The sequence below is a fragment of the Sebastes fasciatus genome, chromosome 19 (assembly GCF_043250625.1).
Source record: "Sebastes fasciatus isolate fSebFas1 chromosome 19, fSebFas1.pri, whole genome shotgun sequence".
Taxonomy (NCBI): domain Eukaryota; kingdom Metazoa; phylum Chordata; class Actinopteri; order Perciformes; family Sebastidae; genus Sebastes; species Sebastes fasciatus.
In genome coordinates, this window is record NC_133813.1 from 26,151,524 (window position 1) to 26,178,443 (window position 26,920).

Here is a 26,920-nt window from a genome sequence, read left to right on the forward strand (position 1 = left end):
TCGTATCTCCGCTCACCTTCTCAGTTTTGATCTCGGCTGGTTCCACTGTTTTCTGTTTGCTGAGCAGCTGCCTCCTCCTCTCCTGCCTCATGGCCCGCTTCTGAAACTCCTCGTTGTGGTTCAACAGATGTTTGGCCAGAATCGGGAGAGCCAGGAACTTCAGCTCACAGTGAGAACAATTGTACAACTCAGAGTCCTCGTCCCCAGGATGGGGCGATACCTCAAAGTCCCTCTTCAGGTCGTTGCTGTGGTGGTCGTTGTAGTGCATAGAGAGCAGCTGGCCTGTGCTGAAGGACAACTGGAAGCATTTTAGACACTTGAATGGCAGCCATTCGACCTCTCCGTCCCGCTCCGGTTCAAGCTGAACCTCCAGCGCTTCCTTGTCGTCCTCTGCCATCGCACTGACAGCAGTCTTCTCTGGTTCTTTGGCATAGATAACGGTAAAGTAGCGACCGAGCTTGCTAGCGTGCTGCTTCTTGGGGAAGACACCTGGGTGGCGTTTAATGTAGTGCGAGACGATGCTCTTCCTGCTGAAGGCCTGGAAGGCGCAAAGGGAACACTTTCGTCTCTCCACGGCCAAACGCAAGTCTTCGCTCATCTCTGAATTGTCCCCTTCTGATGGTGGCTGTGCAATCACTTTTTCGGGCTTTTCGGTCATTGTCTTGGAAGCAGCCAGACAATGGGTATAATAGGCATCTATATCATGCCGCTTCTGGTAGTGTGCTGCCAGACCTTTGCGTATAGGGTTTGTGTACGGACACAGAGCACATTTGAAGACGTTGTTTTTACCCTCTGGCTGAGCACGGACGTTGTTGTGCTTGATACGGTAGTGGCGAGCGATGCCTTTCCGGGTGGAGCAGAAGTATTTGCAGAGCTGACACTTGAATATAGCATGCTTCTCTGTCTTATTGATGGGTAACTGGGAGAGGGCAAGGTCCAATTCACTGACCTGCTGGACTTTTGCTGCGCTTGATATATTACCAGCGCTGCATTCGGCTACTGGCTCTGTGTCTTTATCGGTTGAGAAATATGTCAGAGAGGGAGAAAACATTTCAGAGGCCGACTGATTGTGATATTTCTCATAATGGATTTTGAGTTTCTCCAGAGTGCCGTGCGTGTACGGGCACAGTTTGCATCTGTATGCGCCATAGCCTTGCCTTTGAGTTTTGCACTTGTCGTCTCCTTCGTTTGGGTCGGGTATTTGCTCTATATCATCTGCAAAGTCTTCCGCGGTGACTTTCACTAACGGGTGTCTCTTCTGATAGTGAGTTAGGACGCCGTGGATTCGGGAGTTTACATACGGACAGTGGCGACATTTATAGACAGAACTGGGGTTGATGTCGGCCTCCTGCGCAAAATCGGCAGCTTTTACTTTCATGCCCGGGTGCTTCTTTCCATAGTGAGTGAGGAGGCCATGGAGACTGTTGTACTCTGACAGACATACAGTGCACTGATAAGTATTGTTAGAGATGGAAAGACGTGGGTGGGGAGGATGTGGATTGATTTCTTGAGGTGTGCTGACAATGACCAGCGCTCCATCATCTTCAACAGACTGGCAATTGAAAGACACATGTTCTTTGGCAACCTGCTGGTGGATCTTTTCAACTGAGCCATTTCCTTTGATGATATCCAAAAGCACAGATTCGTCCCCTTTAATGACCCAAGGGTGGACTGCCTGATAGTGACTAGTGATGTCCCATATTGTACAAGCCTCAAAGGCACAGTCTCTGCATTTGTAATGTTTAGTTTCCGCATTGCCCCCTTGCTGGGTGGTCTCCGGACCAGCCCATAGCTTGCTGGCCATGTATGTGTAATCGACATTGTGCTCAGGGTGGCGTCTTTGGTAATGGAGCAGCAGGCCTTGGGGTTCGGCGTGGGAGTAAATGCACCACTCACAGTGGTAGCCAGCCTCCAGAATGCCATCTTGGTAAGCCCAGTGTAAAATGGTCATGGCTGTGGCTTTCACAGTGGGGTGCTCTTTCTTCAGATGCTTCTTCAGGGCATAGACGTAGGGGGACGTGTAGGAACAGTGTCTGCACTTCAGGGAGCGCAGAGGTGTAGTGTTTTCGGGGTCCGGAGGGGCCGGGATCGAGGCAGAAGAGACGCTGCTCGACTGGACCATCTGTGCACGCTCGCGCTGACTCCGGACAACCGCGGTGTGACGACGTACAAGGTCAGCGTTGGCCTTGGTATCCTTGTGCTTCTTCTGGTAATGAATAAGCACTCCTTTTACAGTGCGGTTGCCATAATCACAGTGCTGACAAAAGAACAGCTCGTCCTCACCTTTCTCACCACTTCCCGGTTTAGGGCTCGTGTTGTTAGATCCATCGTGACCGTTGTTCTGAAACTGCTTCATAAACTGCTTGGGAGCGGCAATTTGCAATTCATCCATTAATTTCATCAAACCGGGGGTGGGGGCGCCATGTTTGATATATTTTGCTGTCACTTTTACTTCTGGGTGTCTCTTTTGATAGTGGACCAACACGCCAACAACAGATCTGTTGCTGTACACGCAATGTTTACAGTAGTACATTTCTTCATCTGATCCATACAGCGCCGCGCTTGATTGTTTCGGAGACGTAGCCATGTTGAGGTTATATGAGGAGTTTGCAACAGGCTGTGACTGATCCACCGAGATGACCTTCATGGTTTTCTGTATACGGAAATAAGACGCCTTTTGCTCCGGGTGTTTCTTCTGATAGTGGACCAAAACGGAGTGCATGTTGGGGCTGGCGAAAGAACACACATCACAATCATAGACAACAACATTGCCGCCAATAGATTCTTTGAGAGGGTCTGTCTCAGCACTGGCTTCGGGGGTCTTGGGGACTGTTTTCGGCGTCGGGCTGGAGGAGGACCTGGGGGTCGACGAGGGTGAGTTCAAATTCTTGGGGCCAGAGTTTAATATTTCCCTCAGGGTTTGCGATTCGCCCGTTTTGTGGGACTGCTCCACTATGTAGCTAGAGAAGATCATGGCGTTGTTGATTTTCACTGTGGGGTGCATTCTTTGGTAATGGGGCATCAGGCTTCTGACGTTGGGACTCGTGTACGAACAAAAGCGGCACATGTATACCAGATTTGGTTGGTTGAAGTTGAGCACGTTGCTTGCTTCGGGGTGGTGATCCATGTAGTGTTGGTGCAGATCGTTGTAATTTGTGTATTCGATGTAGCACTCTAAGCAGCGGAAGACCGCGCTCTGGTCCTCGGGGTCCAGGATGTACTTAAAGCTGAACTTAATGTACGGGTGCATCCTCTGGTAATGGGTGCTGACGCTACGAGCCGACTTGTTGTGGTAATCACAGTGTTTACAGTAGAAACGCGCAATTCCTGCTTCCTCTGAATATTCAGCGTTCTCTTGGATAGCACCGTCACTGGGGTCAGCAGAGATGTTTTCGCTATCATCCGAGAGAGTCAGCGATATAGGAATGTTTCTAGGTTTCGACTTGGGGTTGCTTTTTCTTTTCCCTATTCTGCCTCCCTCGTTGGAGCTCATCGAATCTCTTGCGTGAAGCTGTTGCGTGTTATAAGCGAAGACGGGGTTTTTATTGTCATGGTTTCTACCCTCTTTATCAGCGCCGGCGTGATTTTCTCCTGCATCTTCATCATCCATGTCATCTAGGTTTATGATCATGTCCTGTTGGCTTTGGTTTATCTTACTTTGAAGGTTACTGGCAATTTCATCGATTCTAGTTCTCTTCTTAACCGAGGACAAATCCAGAGGCAAGTCATTGATGGACTTCCTGGCTCTTTTCCCTGTTATTAAGGGCTTTTTGGTGGCAAGTCCTAAAATGGAGGTCTGGGTTTTTTGTAGAAAGATCGGAGAAGCGTCCACTTCAGAGTCCGGCTGGTCGGTCAGCTGGCTTTCAAAGACAGTGGGATCTAGGTCATCACAGTAGGAATGCTTATGCTGCTGGTGAACCCTCAGACCTTTTAGAGTGGTGGTAGAGAAGCTGCAGAGCGTGCAGCGATGAGGGTTCGGCTGGTCGTTTGCTGTGCTGGTTATCTTCTTCCCGTTGACTTTGGAACTTACATTACCCCCGTTAACTGGCTCTGCGGCACTGTCATTGTGAGGATCTGGACTATCACTTGTTAGGTCCATGGTGTCTAAATCTGAGGATATGTGGCTCTGTTTGTGCGTGCCTAATTTAAGAGGGCTAGTGCAAATAAACGGGCATTCGTCACATTTATACACGGTGGTTTTACCGGAGAGGTGAATGTTTTCAATGTGGCGGGAGATGCTTCGCCTGTGAATGGTGAGGAAGGAGCAGAAGGGGCACTGGAAACGGTTCATGTACTTTCTAAATGGGATTCCTTTAGTCTCCAGTAATTTATTGTCCTCATCAGTTAAAAGCAGCTTCGCATCTGCTGACAGGGTCCCAGTGTAGCTGGGATCGTCTATATCGCCCAACTCTTCTTCATCGTCATCCTCTAAGCTGCTCCTAGAGTCTTCCTCGTTGAGTAAGTTGCCATCCATCTCAACGGCACTCTGGGAGATGTCAGAAGAAGTGAACCTCTTGGACAAAATGGAGGAACCTGTGCTGTTGGGTGTTACTGCACTAATCTGCGCGTATTGAAAGGATGGGATCTCTGGGACGGACTTCTCCAACGTATTTTCTGCTGGTTTTCCTACCAGCTCTTCGTTTCCTTGAACGTCAGCGAGACTCATCGTTGATCTAGTCGGGCTTCGGGAAGCGGAGGGAGAATCCGGTTTGGGTGAGCTCGCACTCGCCTCTCCTTCCAGCTCCGCAATGCCGGAAACTATCTTGACCTTGTCGCTGTGTTCTTTCACCACGTGATCAGTCCAGCTGTCCTTCTGGTCGGTCTGATAGTCACACCATTCACAGGCAAATGTTCCCTTCACTAGTCTGCTGGCTGAGTCCGACTCCTCTCCGGTCTCGGCGTATTCGGAAGGTTCTCCGGTGCTCTCCGAGGGAACCTTGTTGTGGTACATTAGTTGGTGTTTCATTATCCTTGCTTTGCGTGGAGACTTGTATGTGCAATACTGACAGATATACACTTTCGAATGGTCATTGCGCATTATAACAGTGTAGCTGGGCTGCTCGGCTGTCTGCGAGGAGATGCTCGCATCGGAATCGTCCTCTACAACGTTATGCACTTTTTTGGTGTGGTTTCTTAAGAATGACTTGGATCTGAAGTAACGGACACAGAACTTGCACTGGTAAAACTGCAGGTGGGTTTCAGCCGTCTGCTTTTGTGGTGTTTGGTTGGAGTTGTCAGTAGAGTTGGGGCCTAAAAAAGATGAGAAAGTACGTGAGATGTCTGCTAGAAATAGTAAATGAGTAACATTTTGCTATTATTTAAACTTTCTGTTGTTTCAGTCGATAACATATAGTGAAATTAGTCTCAAAATGGTCACAAATGTGTAATACATGACCCACAACTGAAAAATAAGATTTACAAATGTGTATGTGTGAACGATTTGTGCATCATTTTGGGTACTCCCAAATTTGTGTTCCAATCAACACATAAATACCAATCAATTTGAACACAGCCCACATCACAACCTGTATAAATATTTATATTTTTACGAACAGATTTTTAGCTTCAACTTCACAGATCTGATCATTTCACTTTTGAAAGGCTTCCTGTTGACGCTCGGATTGCCCAATACGCATGGAACAGGTTACATTTGCGTGAGACTATTTTCCCGTCTCCAGCTCAAACAGATCCACAAATGCCTGCTGCGTTCAAGTGCTGCTGAAAAACTGGAACATCTGGGGCTTTTGGTGAAATTGTGTGTAATTTCAAAGTCACTCCCTCGATTAAAACACATACATTTACGACCATATACTCAATACAGTAGCCTATAAATGTAAATATATGGTTTAAATAAGCTACTGATAGGTGGTGGATGTGTTCTTCTGCTGGGAAAACAGCAACTCGGCAAATACATACCACCACTGTTTGAGCTGGAGACCGTCTCAAAGCTCCACACGCAAATATAACCTGATTAGAGATGCACCGGTCCAACTTTTTCAGTCCCTATAACGATACTTGGACTTCGGGTATCGACTGATACCGAATTCTGATCCGACACCAGTGTCAGTGGTGGCCTAAAGGTTAGAGACCGGAGAGTCGTGGTTCAATCCCCCGAACTGGCAGGATAAATTTGGGTGGGGAACTCCCTCATTACCACCACTGATGTACCATTGAGCAAGGCACTTAACCCCAACCGGTCCAGCTCAGTAGCCAGAAGATCAGACTGTGGTTGTACTGCGCAACTTCCAGGTGTGAATGTGTAACTGTGATCAGGGCGTTCCTGAGAAAGAAAAAAAAATTGTTTAATTAATAATCTGTATGCCTCACTGTGTGGAAGTGACTGGGATCATTCTTTTATGTGTAAGGCAACAATCAAGTTTGACTTAAATATTGCTTTCGTAACAAATAAATACATAGATATACATTTACTGAATTGTTATTTATTATAATAACCTGTACACTGGCAATTTGGTAAAAAAATCTTCAAAATGATCAGGAATTACAATTCAAATGTAAACCTTTTCAATGCAGCAACAATAGGTCAAAACTTAAACAGGAATTAAAATTCCCGTATATAATATATGTAGTATATAAACATAGAATTGAATTTAGTAGATGGGCTCCAATGTCACCGATACCCAATCCAGCTATTTGAGTCAATATCGGCCCGATATTCGATCCGGTACCGGTGCATCCCTAAACCTGATCTGTGCGTATCAAGTAGGGATGCTCATTTAAATTTTTTTTATTATAACCGACCCTCGTTAACCAATTATTATAACTGACAAGATTTGTGCTTCGCATGTAGCGGTGTACCAGCTGCAGCAGCACAACAGATATTCATTGACGGGAGTCCCCAGTTCACCGTCCGGGAGCGTTAACTTAGCAGCTACGATGCTGCGTGTAGTGTCGCGGACATGCAGTCACTTTCCCAGTAAAAGTCTCCACCGCACATTTAGTTTAGTTTAGCAGGTTGTCAGCTGTGTGTCTGTCCGGTGGAACTTTAGCGAGTGACCAACAGTGTGTGTGTTTGTGCTACATTAGCAGCTCTAGCATTGCCGGAGGCTTCGTGCTCGCCGCCACACACAGTCTACGTAACTTTAGCGAGTTTCCAACAGACCGTGTGTGTGTGTTGGCGGTGAGTGTGAGGTTTTTGGTGGCGTTCTAGCTGTGATCGTAGGTGTAGCAGTGTGTGTACAGTTTATTTGTCGGTGAATAAATGCTACTAAACTACAACTCCTCCGCTCCGCTCAAGCGAGCCAGAGACCGGAGCCAACTTCCTGTATCCTGCAGCTCCGGCTCCGCCTCTTAAGGTGGGCTGTTAAGGTGGACCAGCTTTTCTCCTTAAAGAGACGAGCCGCTCCTCTGAGCCGCTCAGCTTTTGAGTTAATTATTAACATTTCTTTTAACCGTTTTAACCGATAGCGTTAATCGGTTAAAATGCTTAATGTCGGTTAACGGTTAAGCGGTTAATTATGGACGTCCCTAGTATCAAGCGATCCGTACGCACCCAGGAAGCTTTTCAAAGGCAAAAATGTGAAGTTGAGGCTAAAAATCTGCACGTAAAATATAATAATATCTATTCAAGTTGTAATCTGTGCATTTGTTCAAATTAATTTGTATTTGTGTGCAGATTGGAACGCATTTGTGAGAACCCAAAATTATGCACAAATTGTTGTACACATTTGTAAATCTTATTTTTCATTCGTAGATCACCTCACGCACATTTGTGACCATTTGGAGACTAATTTCACTCCATAATAAAACCAGCAACGACTCATACATTTTGTGCTTCCTAAATAAAATATAAAATCATCCTACTATGAAGTTATTTGAAGCAAAAAAAAGAAGCCTTTCCTAATCCTCCACAAATGAAACTGTAACATTGATTCAATGTGGTGGACATACTCATTCCAGCTTTAGGAGGCGTATAATCCTTGCCCTCCTTGTCCTCACATTCCTCCTCCTCCTCCTCGTCTTCATCCTCGCCTTTCAGAGAGTCAGACTCGTCTGCATCTGCAGGCTGCAGGAAAGCGGTGTGCACTTCCTGAATGTGGGTCTTCAAGTCGTCATATGACTCGGCACGGAAGTCACAGCCGTCACACTGCAATACCTCCATCACTGAAAAGAGGGAGCACTCCCTGGAAAATCAGGGAAACCTGCAAAGAGAGAAAAAAAAGAAACATGAGGACATGCAGCATTTTTCCAATGAGTACACAGCTATAACACATGTCTAATTAAGTGGGTGTGATAGAAAATAAAAGTCATTTATGAGAATCGTGTTCAATTATTCATAGGGAGCCATTTACAGCGCACGTTAACGTGTATTTACTGTTGCACAAAGACTCGTATGTACAGAGCTATTACAAAGCAGGAATAATATTATTCTGTAACGCTTCAATATTCAGTGTAGTGAACATGCCCCTTCCATAAAAATGAGCTCGGTGATGATCTAGTATGATTACCAATGGCAATCCCTGCTGTGAACAAAGAATAATCAAGTGCAGGATGGAAGACGCTTGCTTTCCACAGAACAAGTAAGACAACAGCCAGCAAAAGATATAATGCTTTCAAATGATGATGATTGTGTGTTCAAAAGATATACTTCTAAAGCAGAGTCTCATCTGCTATAGCTTTATAGAGATCTCTTCAAGCTGCATTTGCACGAACTGGACTGGAGGGCAACATGTTTTTTGACTGGTAGGGTAGGGATGCACCGATACCGATACCAGTATCGGGTATTGGGTCCGATACTGTGCTCATGTACTCGTACCTGCAAAATGGCTCCGATACAACAGCACCGATACCACTTTTAACAGCGCGACGTTAACCGTCGTCACCATCTTTCGGGTCCTCACGCTCCACCTCTCCGACGGTGGGGGTGAGACGGGCCGCAGACCCCTGGCGCCTTTGACGTGGGCCACAAACCCAAAATGTAAGTACTTGTACTCGGTCTGAAAAAAAGTGGTACCGGTGCATCCCTAGTGACAGGATGAATTAAGACTAGGGCTGTCAATCGATTAAGTGATGAGATAATAAAATAAAAGCTGAAATTCTAATAAAAAAGTCTAAACCATTATGATCCTTCAAGTCTGCATCAAATGTATCACTAAATAAATAATATTCTAAAAAAATTTAATATAGACGAAACGTTTATTAATTTATGCAAAACTGCAACAAATTTCTGTCGTCTCATTATGAAGACAAAACCATGCAGATAATGAGTCACAAATTCATATAAAAATTAAGATTACTTTCATCTCCAAAACGACTGTCCAAAAACTCTGATAGACAAAACATGACAGAGAGGAGAAATGATGAGCAGATGCTGATGTTATTCAGAATACTAAGAAGGTCCCATTCTTGAGCGTAGCATCGTTCTAAGAACAATGGAGGGACTGAGGAGGGATTATGGGCTGATTTGTCCCGTTTTTATTACCTTGGGATAAGCAACAGCTGGAGAGCAGCTCCACAGCTCAGTATTTAGAGCAGACTATTCCATCAGATTGTATCAACCGCTCTGAAATAAGATTGAATGAATCAAACGGAGAGATGAAGGTTTTATGTCTTTGGGGCTTCTCTGCGGTTTTGGACTTGGCCAGAGAAATGGAAGTTGATGATGTGGCCGTCGTTTCGCAGCTCTTTCATCATCGCTCTCTGATCAATTCTCATTTTGTCTCGCAAAACTATATAATAATATCACAGATAGCGTTTGTAGCTTGCTCTGGTTCTGAGATAGGTAGTTAAAAGGAACACTTTACAACCTTGAAATCAAAATCTAAAAATCAAAACCTCAAATCAAAACCTAATCAATATGTTTATTAACACACATGAAAAGTTACTGATTTCTGTGAACACATTATGTTTGCTTTAGGGCTGTCAATCCATTAAGATAATTAATCGTAATTAATCGCAAATTAATTGCACATTTTTTCTGTTCAAAATGTACCTTAAAGGGAGATTTGTCAAGTATTTAATACTCTTACCAACATGGGAGTGGGCAAATATGCTGCTTTATACAAATGTATGAATATATTTATTACTGGAAATCAATTAACAACACAAAACAATGACAGATATTGTCCAGAAACCCTCACAGGTACTGCATTTAGCATAAAACAATATGCTCAAATCATAACATGTCAAACTGCAGCCCAACAGGCAACAACAGCTGTCAGTGTGTCAGTGTGCTGACTTGACTATGACTTGTTCCAAACTGCATGTGATTATCATAAAGTGTCTGTAAAGGGGAAACTCGTGGGTACCCATAGAACCCATTTTCACCCCTTTGAAAATGGCCAGCCAGTTTTTCCTCAACAAAATTTTGCATAAGTTTGGAGCGTTATTTAACCGCCTTTGCGATAAGCTAGTATGACATGGTTGGTACCGATGGACTCCTTAGGTTTTTTACTTTCATATGATACCAGTATCTTCACTCTAGCTTTAAAACCTTGAGCCCACTACAACCTAAAAATCACAAGTTGCGTTAACGCAAAGAAATTAAAGAAGTTAAAGAAATTAGTGGCGTTAAAACTCATTTGTGCGTTATTACGTCAACTTTGACAGCCCTAGTTTGCTTAAGACAATAGGTATAGGACATATAATAGGACAATAACATATTGAAGATGTTTTAGACAAAGTTACTCCAACATCACAAGTTCTACTTTTAAATGTAAAGTAATAATATTGTTAGTGAAGTACTTTAATCGCTATTACTGCTGCATGACTACTAATTATACTATAAGTTTTAGTGTGTCAAGGATCAAAAAGGTAACCTAAAGTAGCTTAAAGATCCCATATCGTGCTCATTTTCAGGTACATACTTGTATTTTGTGTTTTCTACTAGAACATGTTTACATGCTGTAATGTTAAAAAAACAACCTTTACTTTCCTCATACTGTCTGCCTGAATATACCTGTATTTACCCTCTGTCGGTAACGCTCCGTTTTAGTGCATTTCAACGGAATTGCAATGGAATTGCGTTGCTAGGCAACAGTTTGGGTTCATGTTTACTTTCTGTCAGCTGATGTTATTTACATACACTGCAACAGGACATAAACTGGGACACATTTAGAATGTTTATGTTTAAAACTGTGTGATGGTCTAAATATTGTATATTTATGACATCACAAATGGACAGAAATCTTAACGGCTTGTTTCAAAAGCTCAGTTTCTGAATACGGGCTGTGCGTGTTTCTCCGTATATTGAGCGTTTTGATAGTTTAACAGTATTTATAAAGCACTTAAACCTGCTTTATAATATAAAAGAAATGAAAATCTCACTTGTTACAATATGAGACCTTTAAAGAAAATTAAAGAAATGAACGCTTGACAGGAATTGAATCAGCGCCTCTCTGACTCACTGTGCACAAGAACCCGATGAAGTTTCACAAAGCTGATATTTATAACAAGGCTCCCATTCATATCCAAGGCCCGTGCACAAAGACACAACTAACATGGAGGATCTGTAATGGTATGGGTATGACTATAGTGGGATTCATTGGGTCTGTTGATTGATCTCCATAGATGCATTATGGCCTTTCAATATGAGGCCATTTTACAAGACCAAGTGCACCCTGTGGTACAATACATGTTTCCACCTGTTAAGGTGATCATATCCCCAATCTTGGAGTGGAAAGGTAAACACAAAATTCAGGCTGTACCTCGGTTTTGGGGTCACGGTTCGGTGTGTTTTCGGTATAGCAGGGAAAACAAAGATAATAATAATTAATCTATATTTTTTAAATGTATTTTAAAAATGTAAACATCCAACACGATAAGTCATAATTATTCATAATTCTTGCTGTAGCAGTTAAGGCATTCAAGCGCTGGTATATTGGTAATAAGAAAAAAAATAAGAAAAATAAATATCACAAATGTCCAAATGTGCTCCATCCTAGGGCTTTAAGTCTGTGTTGTGTTAGATCGAGTGTGGTCGCATATGCAGCGATGACTGTTTTCGATAAACTGCACTGACTTATTTTCAACATACTATGACATGTTTTACTTTTTTTTCATCATACTATACTACGACTTTTTTTTCCGACATACTATGCTATGACCTTTTTCATTTTTTCGACATACTATACTATGACTTTTTTTTTTAGATAAACGGTCTGAATCTGCAGTGAGAGGCTCCCTGAATGAAGACTGAGGGGAGATGGACTCGCCGTCCACTCTGTCTTTGTCTCATTCCGCTAATCGCCACATTTGGGTGATGTTGCCGCAAATTAAATGTTTGAGGTGTATCCACAGATCTACCCGACTTCAGTTGAACAATGTTGGCATACAGTTTGACACAAATCATTGTCCGTTGAGCTTGACTAACCGGGCTAACCGAGCTAAACTGAGCAGGATTCAACAGCGCTGCTACAGGTGGCCATTCTCCTCATTACTCTCTTTGATATAATGGCAGGTGTTTTCTTTATTTTGTCCATCCCTGCAAGTCAATGTCAGCTGGAGAAAAACTTGAAATACAAGACTAAAACAACAATGAAGTGAACACATGGAAAGTTGTGTGCACACTAGCGTAAACACACACAGTGTGTGTATACTGCACATCAGATCAGTTTGTACAGATGCCGCAGCATGCAACATCTTTTTAGTGTTTTTCTTTTGTGCCAAACTCCTTTGTGCACTGACAAAGTTATAGACCTTTTGGTATAGGGGGGAATGCAAAGGAAAAATAATGCATAAATAAATACATACATTTAATAATGTATAAATACATTTAAAATTAGATTAAAAATACATTTTAAATAAATGCAAAAATAAATAAATACATATAATAAATATATAAAACTAAATAATTAAATAAATAAAAGGGAAAATGAAATAGAAAAGTAGATGGATACGGGAATTAATACAAATATAAATAAATAAAGAAGCAAATTAAAACAGAAATATCAATTTACAGAACAATTTAGTCACATTTTTATCAATCAATTAATGCCTACATTTATTTTCTATTATTTTTGGTACATTTAATAGAGTATTTATTTATTCATCGAGTCATTCATTCATTTTGGACTTTTGGCAGGTTCCGTCTTCCGTACATGCTGACATACAAGGAAGACAACTTCCATTTAAATGAAATGAAATGTAAATGTATGAAAATACTAACGCACTGATGGACACACACTTTTTGTTGAAAGCTGAGAGACATATTTCTACAATACTATTTCTTTATAACGAGTATTCATTTGTGTATTCTATTAGGCAAAGACAGATATTTTGCATGTATTCAAAGAGGATTAATGGTTCCCACTGGGGACATGACCCTTTGTCGAATAATGAAAAAAGTCCACATCACAATACGCCATGATTCGTTTGTGTCTATAATCCAACTAAATCCAATCTATAAGCATCAGTTCTCCGTTTATTGTTTCTGAAATGCCAGAAGATGAGGAGGTTTCATCAATGGATGATAAAATCATAATCAATACCATTCTATAACACTATCATAATCAACAATCACTGCTTTGATTTAGGTCTCTTAAAATATGGGGATGGAATCATCCTAATTAAGTAACATTCATACAACAGCAGCATTATGAAGCTGCTTTAGAGTGAGAGTGGCATTAACACAGCTACACTATGTGTTCTTCATTAAACGCTTTAAAGACAACACATTCATTTTATTCAGCCTGATGTTGCGTTTCACCCAGGCCAGTAGGCCAGAACATTTTTTTTAAATGTTAGTGCTCGATATTTGTAATTATTATATATTTCTGATATAATTCCAAGTCAATAAGGAGGTCGATAAAGTAGGTTGTAAGGTTGTGATTTAATAGGAAATAAACTCTGTTGTTACAATGCTACGCCGTTGCTACGTCAACGCTGGCTGACCTGCAACGACTCCTGGTTGAGGAACGGAACGCCATCCCACAGCAACGTGTGACCAGGTTGGTGACCAGCATGAGGAGGAGGTGCCAGGCTGTTGTGGCTGCGTATGGATCTTCCACCGCTACTGAGGCTCCTGACGGTGTATTAAATGAATAAAGTGTAAAATAGCCAATATGCTTTGTTTGTTCCTTGTTACTGATAGAGAGTTCAATCATCCAATCCACCAAACAACTCAAAACAAGAGTCAACACCAACAGGAGAATACACTGTTTACCATTGGCAGACAATTTTGGCAAATTTCCCTTGGGCGCTACCCACATAATCAGCTGTGCTGCTCATCCCACAAATGCATGATCCTTACAAGTTGGACATCATTGTGAAGGTAAATAAACAGGCTTTCCAACCATGTAAAATACAATGACCATTAGCATTGTAACAACAGAGAAAAAATCAAACACAAATTTCCCAACTTTTTTTTCTGGGTTTATTTAACACACCATATAGGCCTTTTTAAATTGAATGTGACGCATATGCTGATACAGCTATTCCAAACATAAGGTGGAACTGAGCCGATTTAATACTTAAAAAATGTCTACAGGTCTATGTATGTATATCTGTGGGTGATGTAGGTGCCATGTTTTGACAAGGAAGGAGAATGTGTGGAATAAAAAGGTGATGTCTCTGGTTCTGCTACATCGATTTTGATCTTTATTTTTTAAGCTGTCCATCCTGTCAATGTTATAAGAGTGCAAAGCTAAATCTGTGTAGTTTTCTTTTAATGTTTTCAATTCTGGCCATATAGTAGACAGACATTTAAACATTTGCCCTTGCAGTGTCCTAACTGTGGCCACACAGTTTTTGAGCTGGCACAGGTTTGTTACTTAAAGGTGCTCTATATGATATTCAGAGCATAAATATAGCAGCAAACAACTACTTGCTATGTAAAGACATAGAGGGGTAATGTCTACCTGAGCTTAGTTGACGGCCGCGGGTGCCTTTCTGTGCATGTGAGCGTGCCCCACACGGCTACAGCTGATGTCGCCGTCTTGACTGACGCACTTAGCGTTGCGGAAGCGTATAGCACCCACCCTCCGGTTCCCCCTCAGGTTAACACTGTTAGCTCTGTTACCATTGTTTTCACTGTTAGCGCTGTTAGCACCGTTAGCTGCGAGCCGCCAGTTTTAACCGTCGCCAAGTCGAGAGCCATGTGGAGGCAATAGAAATGCTCCCGATCTCGCATTTAGCACATTTTAAGCGTACCACGTTAGCTTGAAACGAAATCGCTACTGTATTCAACATAAAATTCCAAAGTTATAGAACATTTGTTAGCATGTAATATTTTGCAAAGTAGCTCCAAATGTGACGTGTTGACATAGATCTAACTAATTAGCCATGAGTTTAAAGAGTTTATTTTGAGAAAAAAAACAAATACTTGTTTGTAAATATGTTTAAAGGTGCAGTGTGATGGATCTGGCGGCATCTAGAGGTGATGTTTCAGATTGCAACCAACTGAAACTTCTCTAAAGCGTGTAGGAGAACTACAGTGGCCAACGCAAAAAAATGTGAACGGCCCTATCTCGAGCCAGTGTTTGGTTTGTCTGTTCTGGGCTACTGTAGAAATATGGCGGCCCGCTCCGTGAAGAAGACCCGCTCCCTATGTAGATATACACGACTCATTCTAAACGAAAACACAACCATTCTTATTTTCAGGTGATTATACACTAAAGAAAACATACTTATTAATATTATATTCCATTTCTGCTGCACACTGTTCCTTTATGGAAACAAGAAAACATATTTTACAGCTCCAGTGTAATTTATTTCCACTACAAAAAAACAGTGAACCAATATTGTTGTGTGATGTTGATTCCAGCAGAGATACAGTGAAATGTAGCTTTAATACCGGGATCAAATTCAGTCCACTGATCTGGATACTGCAAAGAAGAAATTTCAAGTGAGATCCAGCCATAGACAGTTGGGAATCCCGCCCTGCTTCCCACACCCAACTGGCGAGCCAGTGGAGAGCTCCATGTGAGCCGGCCAAGCTGCCAGTATGTCCCTGAGCAACCAGGGGATCCATTGTTGTTCAGGGTCAGGTTACAGCCTCACCACGGGGCCCCACCCTGCTCTCTTGGCAGTTCACTGCTGTTTTGAACAAAGTTGCCTCCTAATGCCAGGTTCCTTGACATGGATATCAAGAGAATCCTTTAGGAGAGAAGGGGAGAGGAATGCCCGGGGAGGAGAAGGAGGAGGAGGAAAAAAAAGCCTCCTGCACAATCACCATCTGCCTTAGAGTTGGTTGTGTCTTTTCAGCCAGTCGGTCCCAGCGCCACACCAAAGTTAATGGGTGAGATTGTGTAACTGCTTTCATCTAGTCAGCTGGGGCTCTAACAGGCAGCGACTGAGCTGCTCAGATCCTCCTCTGAGCCGAGCTTCAAGGGCAGCCATTTTAGGAGCTGACTATGTGCGCTTAGGTGTTCAGCCAGCACACAACATGGACCCACAGATCTGATCCTCTTCCTCAAAGGCAGGAGCCGCCTGACACTGGAGAGCTGCTGACAGAAATCTATCTGCCAGATGTACAGGCACTGTACCCAAGCCCCGTGCCCACACGGCTCAGCAGAAAACATCTCGCACTCGTGCCAGGCTGACTTTGCCTGGTCCTTTTTCATTTCTCAGGGACATTATCTCTCACATGAAGGGATTTCCAAGCGTTCCAAAATAAAGACACAATAGGTCAGGGAGAGTGAGCGGCACGCACCGACACTTTATGGAGAAAAAAAAACTGCCAACCGTGTTCCACGAGGGGGTCTAAAAATGTGTGGTATGCCTGAACTTCTTTATCTCCTGAGCTCTGAAACCCTGAGGAGAAGAAGAGGGGAGAGAGAGGAGCAGGAGGGGGAGAGCAGGCCTGAAGGGGAAGGGTGGGAGGAGAAGGGAGGCAGCGAGCGAGAGAGCATGACAGAGCCACCTGGAATACCTTCAGCAACCGAGGACAAAGCCCGGGCTCCCCAGATTCCAAAGTCTACTGACATTTGTTAATCACCAACCGGTCTCTCTGCATCGGCGAGCTCTGCCAGCAGTCACACCCTCTACTCAAACTGGCTGACAGCAGCTGCTCTGTCTGAAAGAGGGCCTTTGAATAAGCCAGCATTAAGCTGATTAGGAGTACAGAGGTTTTGTCCTTAACTGTTGGTGAGCGCTACCATCTCATGCCGTCGGGGGGCAGAGAAAATATTATTATCCAGATGATTCATCTGGCAAACAAGACGGGATGTTGCATCTTGTCAACCTGCACGCCCTCAATAATTAATGACCCATTGATTAGAAATGACAGCCTACTTTTTAAAGGAAAAAATACAGTGGAAATAACAGCAGGTAGCCAGGGCCATGGTAATTGATTTTTGCAGAGATGAGATGACAACATCAGAAAAATCAATACATTTTAGTTTGGAGAAAGAGGAGCAAATGTAAAGGTATAATAATACTTCAAACTCTGATCTCTTTGGCCCACATTCTCCACCAGCAGAGAAAGATCTCAGAGCAGAAGAAGTGCAGAAACCGGTACGTCACAGACAGGACCGGCGAGAATCTGGCCTCTTGCACAAACAGGAGATAAAGAGCTGGGAGATCAAGATGGCTACTCCCCATCCTCTGATGTCATCAGCCCAGGAGAAACTCAACACACCAGATCTGATAGTGTGCTTAACAGTTGCTGATACACAAATAACACACAGTCTAATATAATGGCAGATGCCATTAGCTCCCCTGTGTCAACAATACTATTTGCGACCGATCCGGGCATACGTTAGAAACTGTATGTGTATATTAGGGCTGTCAATCCATTAAATATTTAATCACAAATTAATCGTACATTCATTTATAAAATAAAGTAAATCTATAAAATGTACCTTAAAAGGAGATTTATCAAGTAGCTATCAGTACTCATCAACATGGGAGTGGGCAAATATGTTGCTTTATGCAAATGTATGTATATATATTTATTATTGGAAATCAATTAACAACACAAAACAATGACAAATACTGTCCAGAAACCAGCTGTCAGTGTGTCAGTGTGCTGACTTGACTATGACTTGACCCAAACTGCATGTGATTATCATAAAGTGGGCATCACTGTAAAGGGGAGACTCGTGGGTACCCATAGAACCCATTTACATTCACATATCTGGAGGTCAGAGGTCAAGGGACCCCTTTTGAAAATGGCCATGACAGTTTTTCCTCGCCAAAGTTTAGTGTAAGTTTGGAGCGTTATTTTACGGTCCTATATTGTAAAAAGTGAGTTTTTCATGTCTTTTTTATTATAAAGCAGATTTAAGTGCTATATAAATACTGTTTAATTATCAAAATGCTCAATATACTGAGAAATACACAAAGCCCGTATTCAGAAATTGTGCATTTCAAACAAGCCGTTAGGATTTCTGTCCATTTGTGATGTCACAAATATACAATATTTAGACCATTACAGGGTTTTAAACATAAACATTCTAAATGTGTCCCAGTTTATTTCCTGTTGCAGTGTATGTAAATAACATCAGCTGACAGGAAGTAAGCATGGACCCAAGCTGTTGCCGAGCATCGCAATTCTGTTGAAATTCCGTAGAAATGTACTAAAATGGAGCGTTTCACACAGAGGGTAAATACAGGTATATTCAGACAGACAGTATGAGGAAAATAAAGTTTTTTTTTTTTTTATATTACAGCATGTAAACATGTTCTAGTAGAAACACAAAATACAAGTATGAACCTAAAAATGAGCATGATATGGGATCGCGACAAGTTGGCATGACATGGTTGGCAACAATGGATTCCTTATGTTCATATGATACCGGTATCTTCACTCTAGCTTTAAAACTGTGCCCGAGACAACCTCCGAAAGATCGATTGTGTTAATGCATTAAAGAAATGCCATTAAAACAAATTTGTGTTAACGCGTTATCATGACAGCCCTAGCTGGATAATAACGTGCTTGCACAGTCTATATATTGTGTGTATATGTATGTATATTTTTCCTTAACCTAACCAAATAGTTTTGTTGCTTAAACCTAACCAAACTGCAACTGAAAATAATTTAAAAAACAAAATAATAAGTCAACTAAGTTAAAAAAAAAAAAAAGGCATCTCATGGGACTCGAACACCAGTGTCCAGGGTGGAAGTCCTAAAGTTTGACCCATTCATCCACCACAACCTACTCCTTGCTTGTACTTTGTCGGTCTTTATATTACTACTACTATTATCAGGTGTAAATAGATGAATAGCTGCTGAGTGATTATTCTCACCCGGGTGCAAATAGATACACGGTATTATATAATATAATAGAATACACCACAAACCAGGGCATTGGATGTGCATTGAAATGATCAAAGAGTTGAAATAGCACCTCTCTAACAAGAGTCTTAACAAAAGTATCAAGGCTATTGTACTCCATTGGTATCTGCACAGGTGCTCGTCTGTCCACCTGCTCTTTATAGACAAATATGAGACAAAATAAACGTGAACATAAATGTGTTATAAAGCAGCTAATTTATGGTTTACTAAACATGATTTTTTTTTCATCCAAACCACATTCTAAACATTTAGCTCACATGATGATCATATTCATCAAGAATGCTCCATAAACTAAAAACAGAAAATTTGATTTATGATTAAGGGGAAGACGCATAAATAGCACAACATTACACAGACATTCCGCATGTCATGAGGACGCATTTTAGCCTTTTTGCGTGTCATTTACGCCACACAATAAAACTACGGTAACGTCCGCAGTTAGTTTTACGCACGGGACACACCAGGAACGTCAGGAGCGCGTGGCGGCTGCGTGGCGTGGTGGCTGCGTGATTCACGCGTCGGGCGTTCACACCAGCTGCATAGCAGCTGCGTGTCTGCTGCGTTTCTGCTGCTGCTGTCAGCCCTTTCTTTCTACATAGAGTTTGCCTTTTAATGGCCATTTCATTTCATTATAAATATCATTTATGATTATTTTAGACAGAGAAAGGTTCAGAAACGTGTGGTAATTTTTAAATAATAGTAATAATCCACAATTAAAACTCTGTACTATATTCATTCATGGAGCTCTCCAAGTCACTGCATGTTCTAGAACACTGTCCGGCATATATTTCAGAATAAAAGCCTTGTGTTAACAAATGAAGGAATTCTGTCCACAGGAAAAATTCATCTCCGTAACATATTCTACAGATAGACATCGAAACTGTAGTAATGTAGCTGATATGATGTCAATATGCAGTCAGTAGATCACCTTCACTGTCTGTAACATATTCTACAGATGTCTAGACATGTAAACTGTAGTAATGTAGCTGACATGATGTTAATATACAGTCAATAGATTACTTTCACTGTCTGTTGTTGCTGTGAAACGCGCGTGGCACACGTAAAAAATAGGCGAGACCTCTATTCTCTAGAAGAGACGCAGCTGAGACGCGTGTGTGACGTGCGTGAGATGTGCGTCTCACGCGGGCAGTGTGGCTGCTCTAACCTGTTAACACGGACGCCGAAATAAAAAACAACAGGTAACGCAGCCGCCACGCGCTCCTGACGTTCCTGGTGTGTCCCGGGCTTTAGGCAACAAAAACACTTAATTAGGTTTCGGAAAAACATCATGGTTGGGCTTCAAATAAGTACGTAAACTAAGTAAAATAAGTACGATAACAACGTAGCAGAACTACGGAAAACACGTCACAAATGTCACTATCAACATGTGACAAACGTCACTAACGGAACTTACAAAACAAAACACCCGTCTCCTGCATGGTTGAAAGTTTGCTGGATGCATCCACGTCGCCTCCCACCCGCCATAAGCGGTCTTTCTTGTTTTATTCTACGTCACTAGCTCTGAGCGTTGCTTATTCACGCTGATTATTACTTATTCATGCGTGAACGGGCTGGATGATTAGTTTAAATCTGGCTCAGAAACCATGCCAAACTGTCACCATCTCTGTTTAACCACGCTACAACTGTAAATGTTAGAAGGTAATATCCAAAACAGTGAAAACTTGGCTTCATGGTCTAAAAAAATTGGCTTCAAAATCAAGTATTGAGTACACCCGACCTCACTTGGTGAGATTTGTTTTTGCAGCTCTTTGCTGTGATTATTTAATCATACATTCATAAGCAGGCACAATAAGTTTGAGGCACACCACTGTGGCAAAGCAAACCGCTCAATTACCAGCAGCTTCTGCATGCTGGCACACTGCGTAAATAACTAATATTCGGATTTTATAACAATCTCTTCAATGAAAAATCTGTGCATTTCCCTTTTCTCACTATTCCCCCCAGTGAGAATGTGCACCTGTCATTTGGACCCATTATTCCACTTTAAAGTACTTTCTGCTATGAAATATGCCAACTTGTGACAGGATGCTGCTATAGAAGAATTCACTCAGTAGTATAATACATCTGGTCAAAAAGAGAGAGAGAGTATGACAATGAGCAGTTAAATGCATAATGCATACGTTTTATAATAAGAGAAAGTAGCTCTTAAAGAGCTTACAGCATCAGGTGCATTTGTATAAAAATTTATGGAAAAACTTTATATTTAAAAGAGGTTCAATAGTGGCAGCAATGAAAGACTTTTTACTGTGAAGCAGCTGCTGGTATGTCATGTAGCAAATGTTTGCTTTTTCAATCAATCTGTTGATTTTGTCATTCAGTTTACTAGCAATTCCTCACATTTGAGAAGGTGGGACCATTAATTATTTGGTAATTGTGCTTGAAAAACGACTTAAAAGGTCCCATATCATGCTCATTTTCATGTTTCTATTAGAATATGTTTACATGCTGTAATGTAAACATGTTCGGCCTGAATATACCTGTATTCACCCTCTGTCGGAAAAGCTCCGTTTTAGTGCATTTCAACGAAATTGCAACAGAATTGCGTTGCTAGGCAACAGCTTGGGTCCATGTTTACTTCCTGTCAGCTGATGTTATTTACATACACTGCAACAGGAAATAAACTGGGACACATTTAGAATGTTTACATTTAACACCGTGTAATGGTCTAAATATTGTATATTTAACGGCTTCTTTCAAACGCACAATTTTTGAATACGGGCTGTGTGTATTTCTCCGTATATTGAGTGTTTTGATAGTTTAACAGTATTTATAAAGCACTTAAACCTGCTTTGTAATATAAAAGACATGAAAATCTGACAATATGGGACCTTCAAACGACAAATCTAATTATGAAATTTTCTGTCCATCAACTCATCGATTAATTGTTTCAGCTATGTTTACTCGTCACCTTTGTGTCATCAAACCAAACCGAAGCGAGGGAGGAAGTAACATGTATGTTTTTTTATGCATAGTAATATTGATATCATGGCAATATCATATTCCATTGCAAATCCATGCACATAACCAACAAAACACTTCACCTCTTAATTAGAATTAGTTTTAAAAATGGATAGAACACGAAAAAAATTTAAGCTCAAGTAGTTTTTTCTCAGTTTTTATTTTAACTTCCTTATTGTACTTATGAAGGTTTTTAACACCTTTGTTTTTAGTTTGAATTCTACATTATGTAAAAAAACACGTTTTTGGACTGTTACACACATCACAACAGACACATCACAGTTGTAATGCATTTGAACTACGAGGCAATTCCATTAGCGAAGATGTTGTGGACAAGCACTAGTGCAAAGTAAGCCTGTTGCTCAGTTTAATTTTCCTTTGTGTATTGGTCAGTTCATCCTTTAATATCATCTTCCCATGTTGTGTGCGAGCCAGCCCACCCACCCTTGTTATCACACTTTTTGTTTTAAGTTTACTAAACATGTAACTCCACAACATGCTTTTCCTGAATGTGAAAAATGAAAAAAAAAAATGAAAAACTGTGTCTCTGAATCTACACAGTTTACACACAAAGTAATATTCAGTCAAAAATTATGAGAGTCTAGATATGTGTCTCTAACTCCGACCCCTGAATAAAGAAAACTCTATTTAAATCTAGTTGTGATTAAAAAAAACTACTAGGGATGCACCGATCTGACTTTTTCAGTCCCGATACCGATAGCGATACCTGGGCATTGGGTATCGGCCGATACCGAGTACCGATCCGATACCAGTGATTAATTAATAATCTGTGCCTCACTGTGTGGAAGTGACTGGGATCGTTCCTTTATGGGTTACGGAAACATCTCTTTATTAACTTTGTAAAAGAAAATGTAAGAAATAAATAAATAGATATAAATTTACTGAATTGTTATCTATTATTAAAATAATAAATCACCAACAACTTGGCAAAAAAATCTGCAAAATGAACAGGAAATATAATTCAGGTGTAAACCCTTTAAATGCAGCAACAAATTGGTCAAAACTTAAACAGGAGTTCAAATTCCAGTATATAATGTATACGGTATATAAATATAGAAATGAATGTAATAGATCGGCTCCATTGTCACCGATATCCGATCCAGCTATTTGAGTCAGTATCAGCCCAAAAGCTGATCCGGTATCGGTACATCCCTAAAAATGACCACCATTAGCATACTCCAATTTCAAATATGTCTTCCCATTATATTATTGTATTATTAACATTTTTGTGGTCATACACCATATTTTTTTTGTCAAAAAAGATCAGTTATTTTCTTTTCAAACTAAATAACTCACTGCCTTTGTGAAGGAAATAGAAGTGAGTTGAATAATGAATATTGATTTAATATGATAATTTAGTTAAATTCCTGAGGTGTCAAAGAAATGTTATATCTTCTACAGTGTGCAAAATACAACCTAATATCTTTATTGACACTTGAGACCCCCTGAAAGCCTCAACAGCAAAATCTTAAAAAAAATTATTTGTCACTTTCAATTGTCAAAAAATGTCTCTTTTAAAGCTTACTATGACCAGCAGTGTTCAGTATTACAATTGTAATCTTATATTGTCATTGAATACCCGGTTGTTTCTGGTAATGCCTTCTGCCATGTGTGGCCCTAATGGTCTGCAATGCAAAAGTTGTTACCCCTACAACCTGGAAAGCAGTAGACTTTTACAAATCGACATCATAATGTCGTTATTTCGGCATTTTTGATTCGTTTATTGTATTATTATTATTATTATTTTAGGTTCATAGCGCAGTAGCGACATGTGGCTTGCTCCCCAGAAAACGTAAACACAGAACTGGTCTCCGCCTTTTCATTTTGAAAGAACAACGGCCAATGAGGAAACTCCAACAGTCGGCCGACCAAACCTGTAATTTCATCACTCACTCACTCACTCACTCACTCTGTCACTGAATTGTGACAGACCTGCTTTGCAGGAGGTGAAAAGTTGTACAACGAGAGAGGCCGGTGTGCTGTGTGGATTCTGTTGCAGGGAATAGTTGTTACGTGGTAGTGTAGTTTTGTGAGTGGCGTTACTTTTAGCGATATTAGCCTTGGTGATGTGTGTGCAAAGAGTGTATAAAGTTGATTGCTTTGCCTTGCATTATTGAAATCTTATATATTGAGTCTGTGTAAGACTTCCGTATAGCCGTAGCACTATGAACCACCGCGTATCTCGCACACTGATTTTCTGTTATTTTGTAAAAGTATTACATTGCTCTTGATGCATTTACATCAAATACCACTACTAAAACACCTCTTGACTGTTTTGCAACGAGACCTGTCTTTATCACAGTATGACAGCCTTTCTGTAGCTATGTATCTGAAGGCTCAAATCATCATCCTGAAATCCAACATCTGCTGATGCAAGTATGGGCCAAGTCGAGCAGCAGCAAGAAATATTTATTTTGGCACCAACCCTTTAATCATTCCCTTTACCAGATACAACTGAGGGACTTTGAAACCAGACAAACTGAGGTAAGGCTTTTGGTTTCAAAGTAAAAGTTTTTCTCATCCGACACCTGGTGACTGCATCATTAGGTGTGAGATTTAGAATGATGATTAGAGCCGACACTCGATGAGATCATTCACAACCGCGCTGGCTTATATTTAACTTGCAATATTATAGTTACAGTGTTATAATATTACAGCGTTTTGTAGACCGACAGTAGTCGTAGGACAGACTTCATTTGGGGCCTAATGTGGTGATGGAGGAGTTGATTAATCGATTAGTCGATTGACAGAAAATTAATTGGCAACTGTAATTTTTCAAGCTTCAAGTTCAGCTTCTCAATTGTGAGAATTATTTTCTTTCTCTGACGAGCTAGAAAACTGAATATTTTGGAACAAGCAATTTGAGGACATCACCTCTGGTTTTAGTAAATTGTAGTCATTTTGTGACCTTCACACACCGGGGGTGTGACAAATAAACAACATAAATACTCGCCTGCGAATAATATCTGTCTAGGGCTTTTATTGTAAAAGGTAAGAACTTAAGGAGTGGATCTGGTCTGCGCTGCCTTTGTCAAGGCTGAAAGGAGTAATAAAGTTTGCCGTCTTGGCTCGGAGCCTACTGAGCCTCCGTGTTTTTGTTTCATGAATAAAGGCCCAACTGGACCCGTTCCGCACAACATGACTGGTTGATACCTTTATTCTGCAATACGAAAGCTAATTTTGAGCCGAAAATATAACCCGTCGCTTTTTTGCCGCGTAATATTGGCTTTCTGTGTGAAAGTAGTCATGACAATAATAACAGTTTGAAAAAACAATAAGAATGTCGCCTGTGTGTAATGGCCTTAAAGGTCCCATATTGTAAAAAGTGAGGTTTTCATGTTTTTTACATTATAAAGCAGTTTTAAGTGCTATAAAAATACTGTTAAACTATCAAAATGATCAATATACGGAGAAATACACACAGCCCATATTCAGAAATTGTGCGTTTGAAACAAGCCGTTAGAATTTCTGCCCATTTGTGATATCACAAATATACAATATTTAGACCATTACACGGTTTTAAACATAAACATTCTAAATGTGTCCCAGTTTATTTCCTGTTGCAGTGTATGTCAATAACATCAACTGACAGGAAGTAAACACAGACCAAAACTGTTGCCTAGCAACGCAATTCCATTGAAATGCACTAAAATGGAGCGTTTCAGACAGAGGATAAATACAGGTATATTCAGGCAGACAATATGAAGAAAATAATGTGTTGTTTGAACATTACAGCATGTAAACATGTTCTAGTAGAAACACAAAATACAAGTGTGAACCTGAAAATGAGCATTATATGGGACCTTTAATGGATGACAAAGATAATTTTTAGTTGCAGCTCTAGACCAGCCTACTGATATGTATGTTCTCTGCCTGAAAACACACACAAACGTATTTCAACTTCAGAAGTAGATTCATTCACGTGCAGCACTCAGAGTTAATCAGAAAATATTTTTCTGTCTTTTTAGAGCTCCTTCAGTACCATTTTCTCCACAAGCTTTTCATTTTGACTGTAAAAGACACCGAAACGATGTGCAAATATCCCGAGTAAAAATCAAGAAAATCCCAACATGCTGAAGGGAGTGCTAAATCTGTTCAAAGAGGACAGTATGTGGGACTAGACTTGACAGGGTTATAACTATATTAACTCCTAAAAACAGATTAAAAACAGGCTTACTCGGATGGAACACCGAAACAGTTCAGACTGCCACTACCATCCCAGCTGCAATGAGCTGTAAATACAGCCACCAGAGACACTGACTAGAGGGTCAGGACAACTGAGTCACTCCTTCCACATCTGTGAGAAATCTTAACACGCCATTTCTGTATGAGCTGTAACGAACTCACTTAACCTTTTACATCCTTTTTACCCACAAAAAAAGTTTGATCTGCAACGACTGCACAGTCAGTGCTTAAGTTATTCTTAAATTAAAGGTCCCGTATTGTAAAAAGTGAGATTTTCATGTCTTTTTTATTGTAAAGTAAGTTTAAGTGCTATATAAATTCTGTGACAGTATCGAAATGTTCAATCCATGGAGAGATACACACAGTCCGTCTTCAGAAACTGTGCCTTTGAAACAAGCTGTCAGGATTTCTGTCCATTTGTGATGTCACAAATCTGCAATAAAAAGACCATTTCACAGCTTTTAACGTAAACATTGTACATGTTTCCCAGTTTAGTTCTGGTTGCAGTGTATGGTTGCGTCCAAAATTCCACACTAACATGCT

At 40.9% G+C, this 26,920-nt stretch overlaps 2 protein-coding genes across 5 annotated transcripts in view; both read right to left on the bottom strand.

Moving 5' to 3' along the window:
• Positions 1 to 26,920, bottom strand: part of znf462 (zinc finger protein 462) — a 76,547-nt gene that overhangs the window by 31,900 nt on the left and 17,727 nt on the right. For both annotated transcript variants that reach the window (XM_074617244.1, XM_074617245.1), the window contains exons 2-3: positions 7,909 to 8,159; positions 17 to 5,250 (exon numbers count right to left, since the gene is read on the bottom strand). In XM_074617244.1, coding sequence (XP_074473345.1) covers positions 17 to 5,250; positions 7,909 to 8,119 — 5,445 coding nt within the window. In that variant the 5' untranslated portion in view covers positions 8,120 to 8,159. The remainder of the gene's footprint in view (positions 1 to 16; positions 5,251 to 7,908; positions 8,160 to 26,920) is intronic.
• Positions 1 to 26,920, bottom strand: part of tmem38b (transmembrane protein 38B) — a 173,134-nt gene that overhangs the window by 27,913 nt on the left and 118,301 nt on the right. Inside the window, exon 7 of one of the 3 annotated variants that reach the window (XM_074617329.1) lies at positions 11,083 to 11,300. The exons of the other annotated variants lie outside the window; for them this stretch is intronic. The gene's annotated coding sequence lies outside the window, so the exon portion shown is untranslated. Of the gene's footprint in view, positions 1 to 11,082; positions 11,301 to 26,920 lie in introns of those variants that run through there. 3 annotated transcript variants of the gene reach the window in all.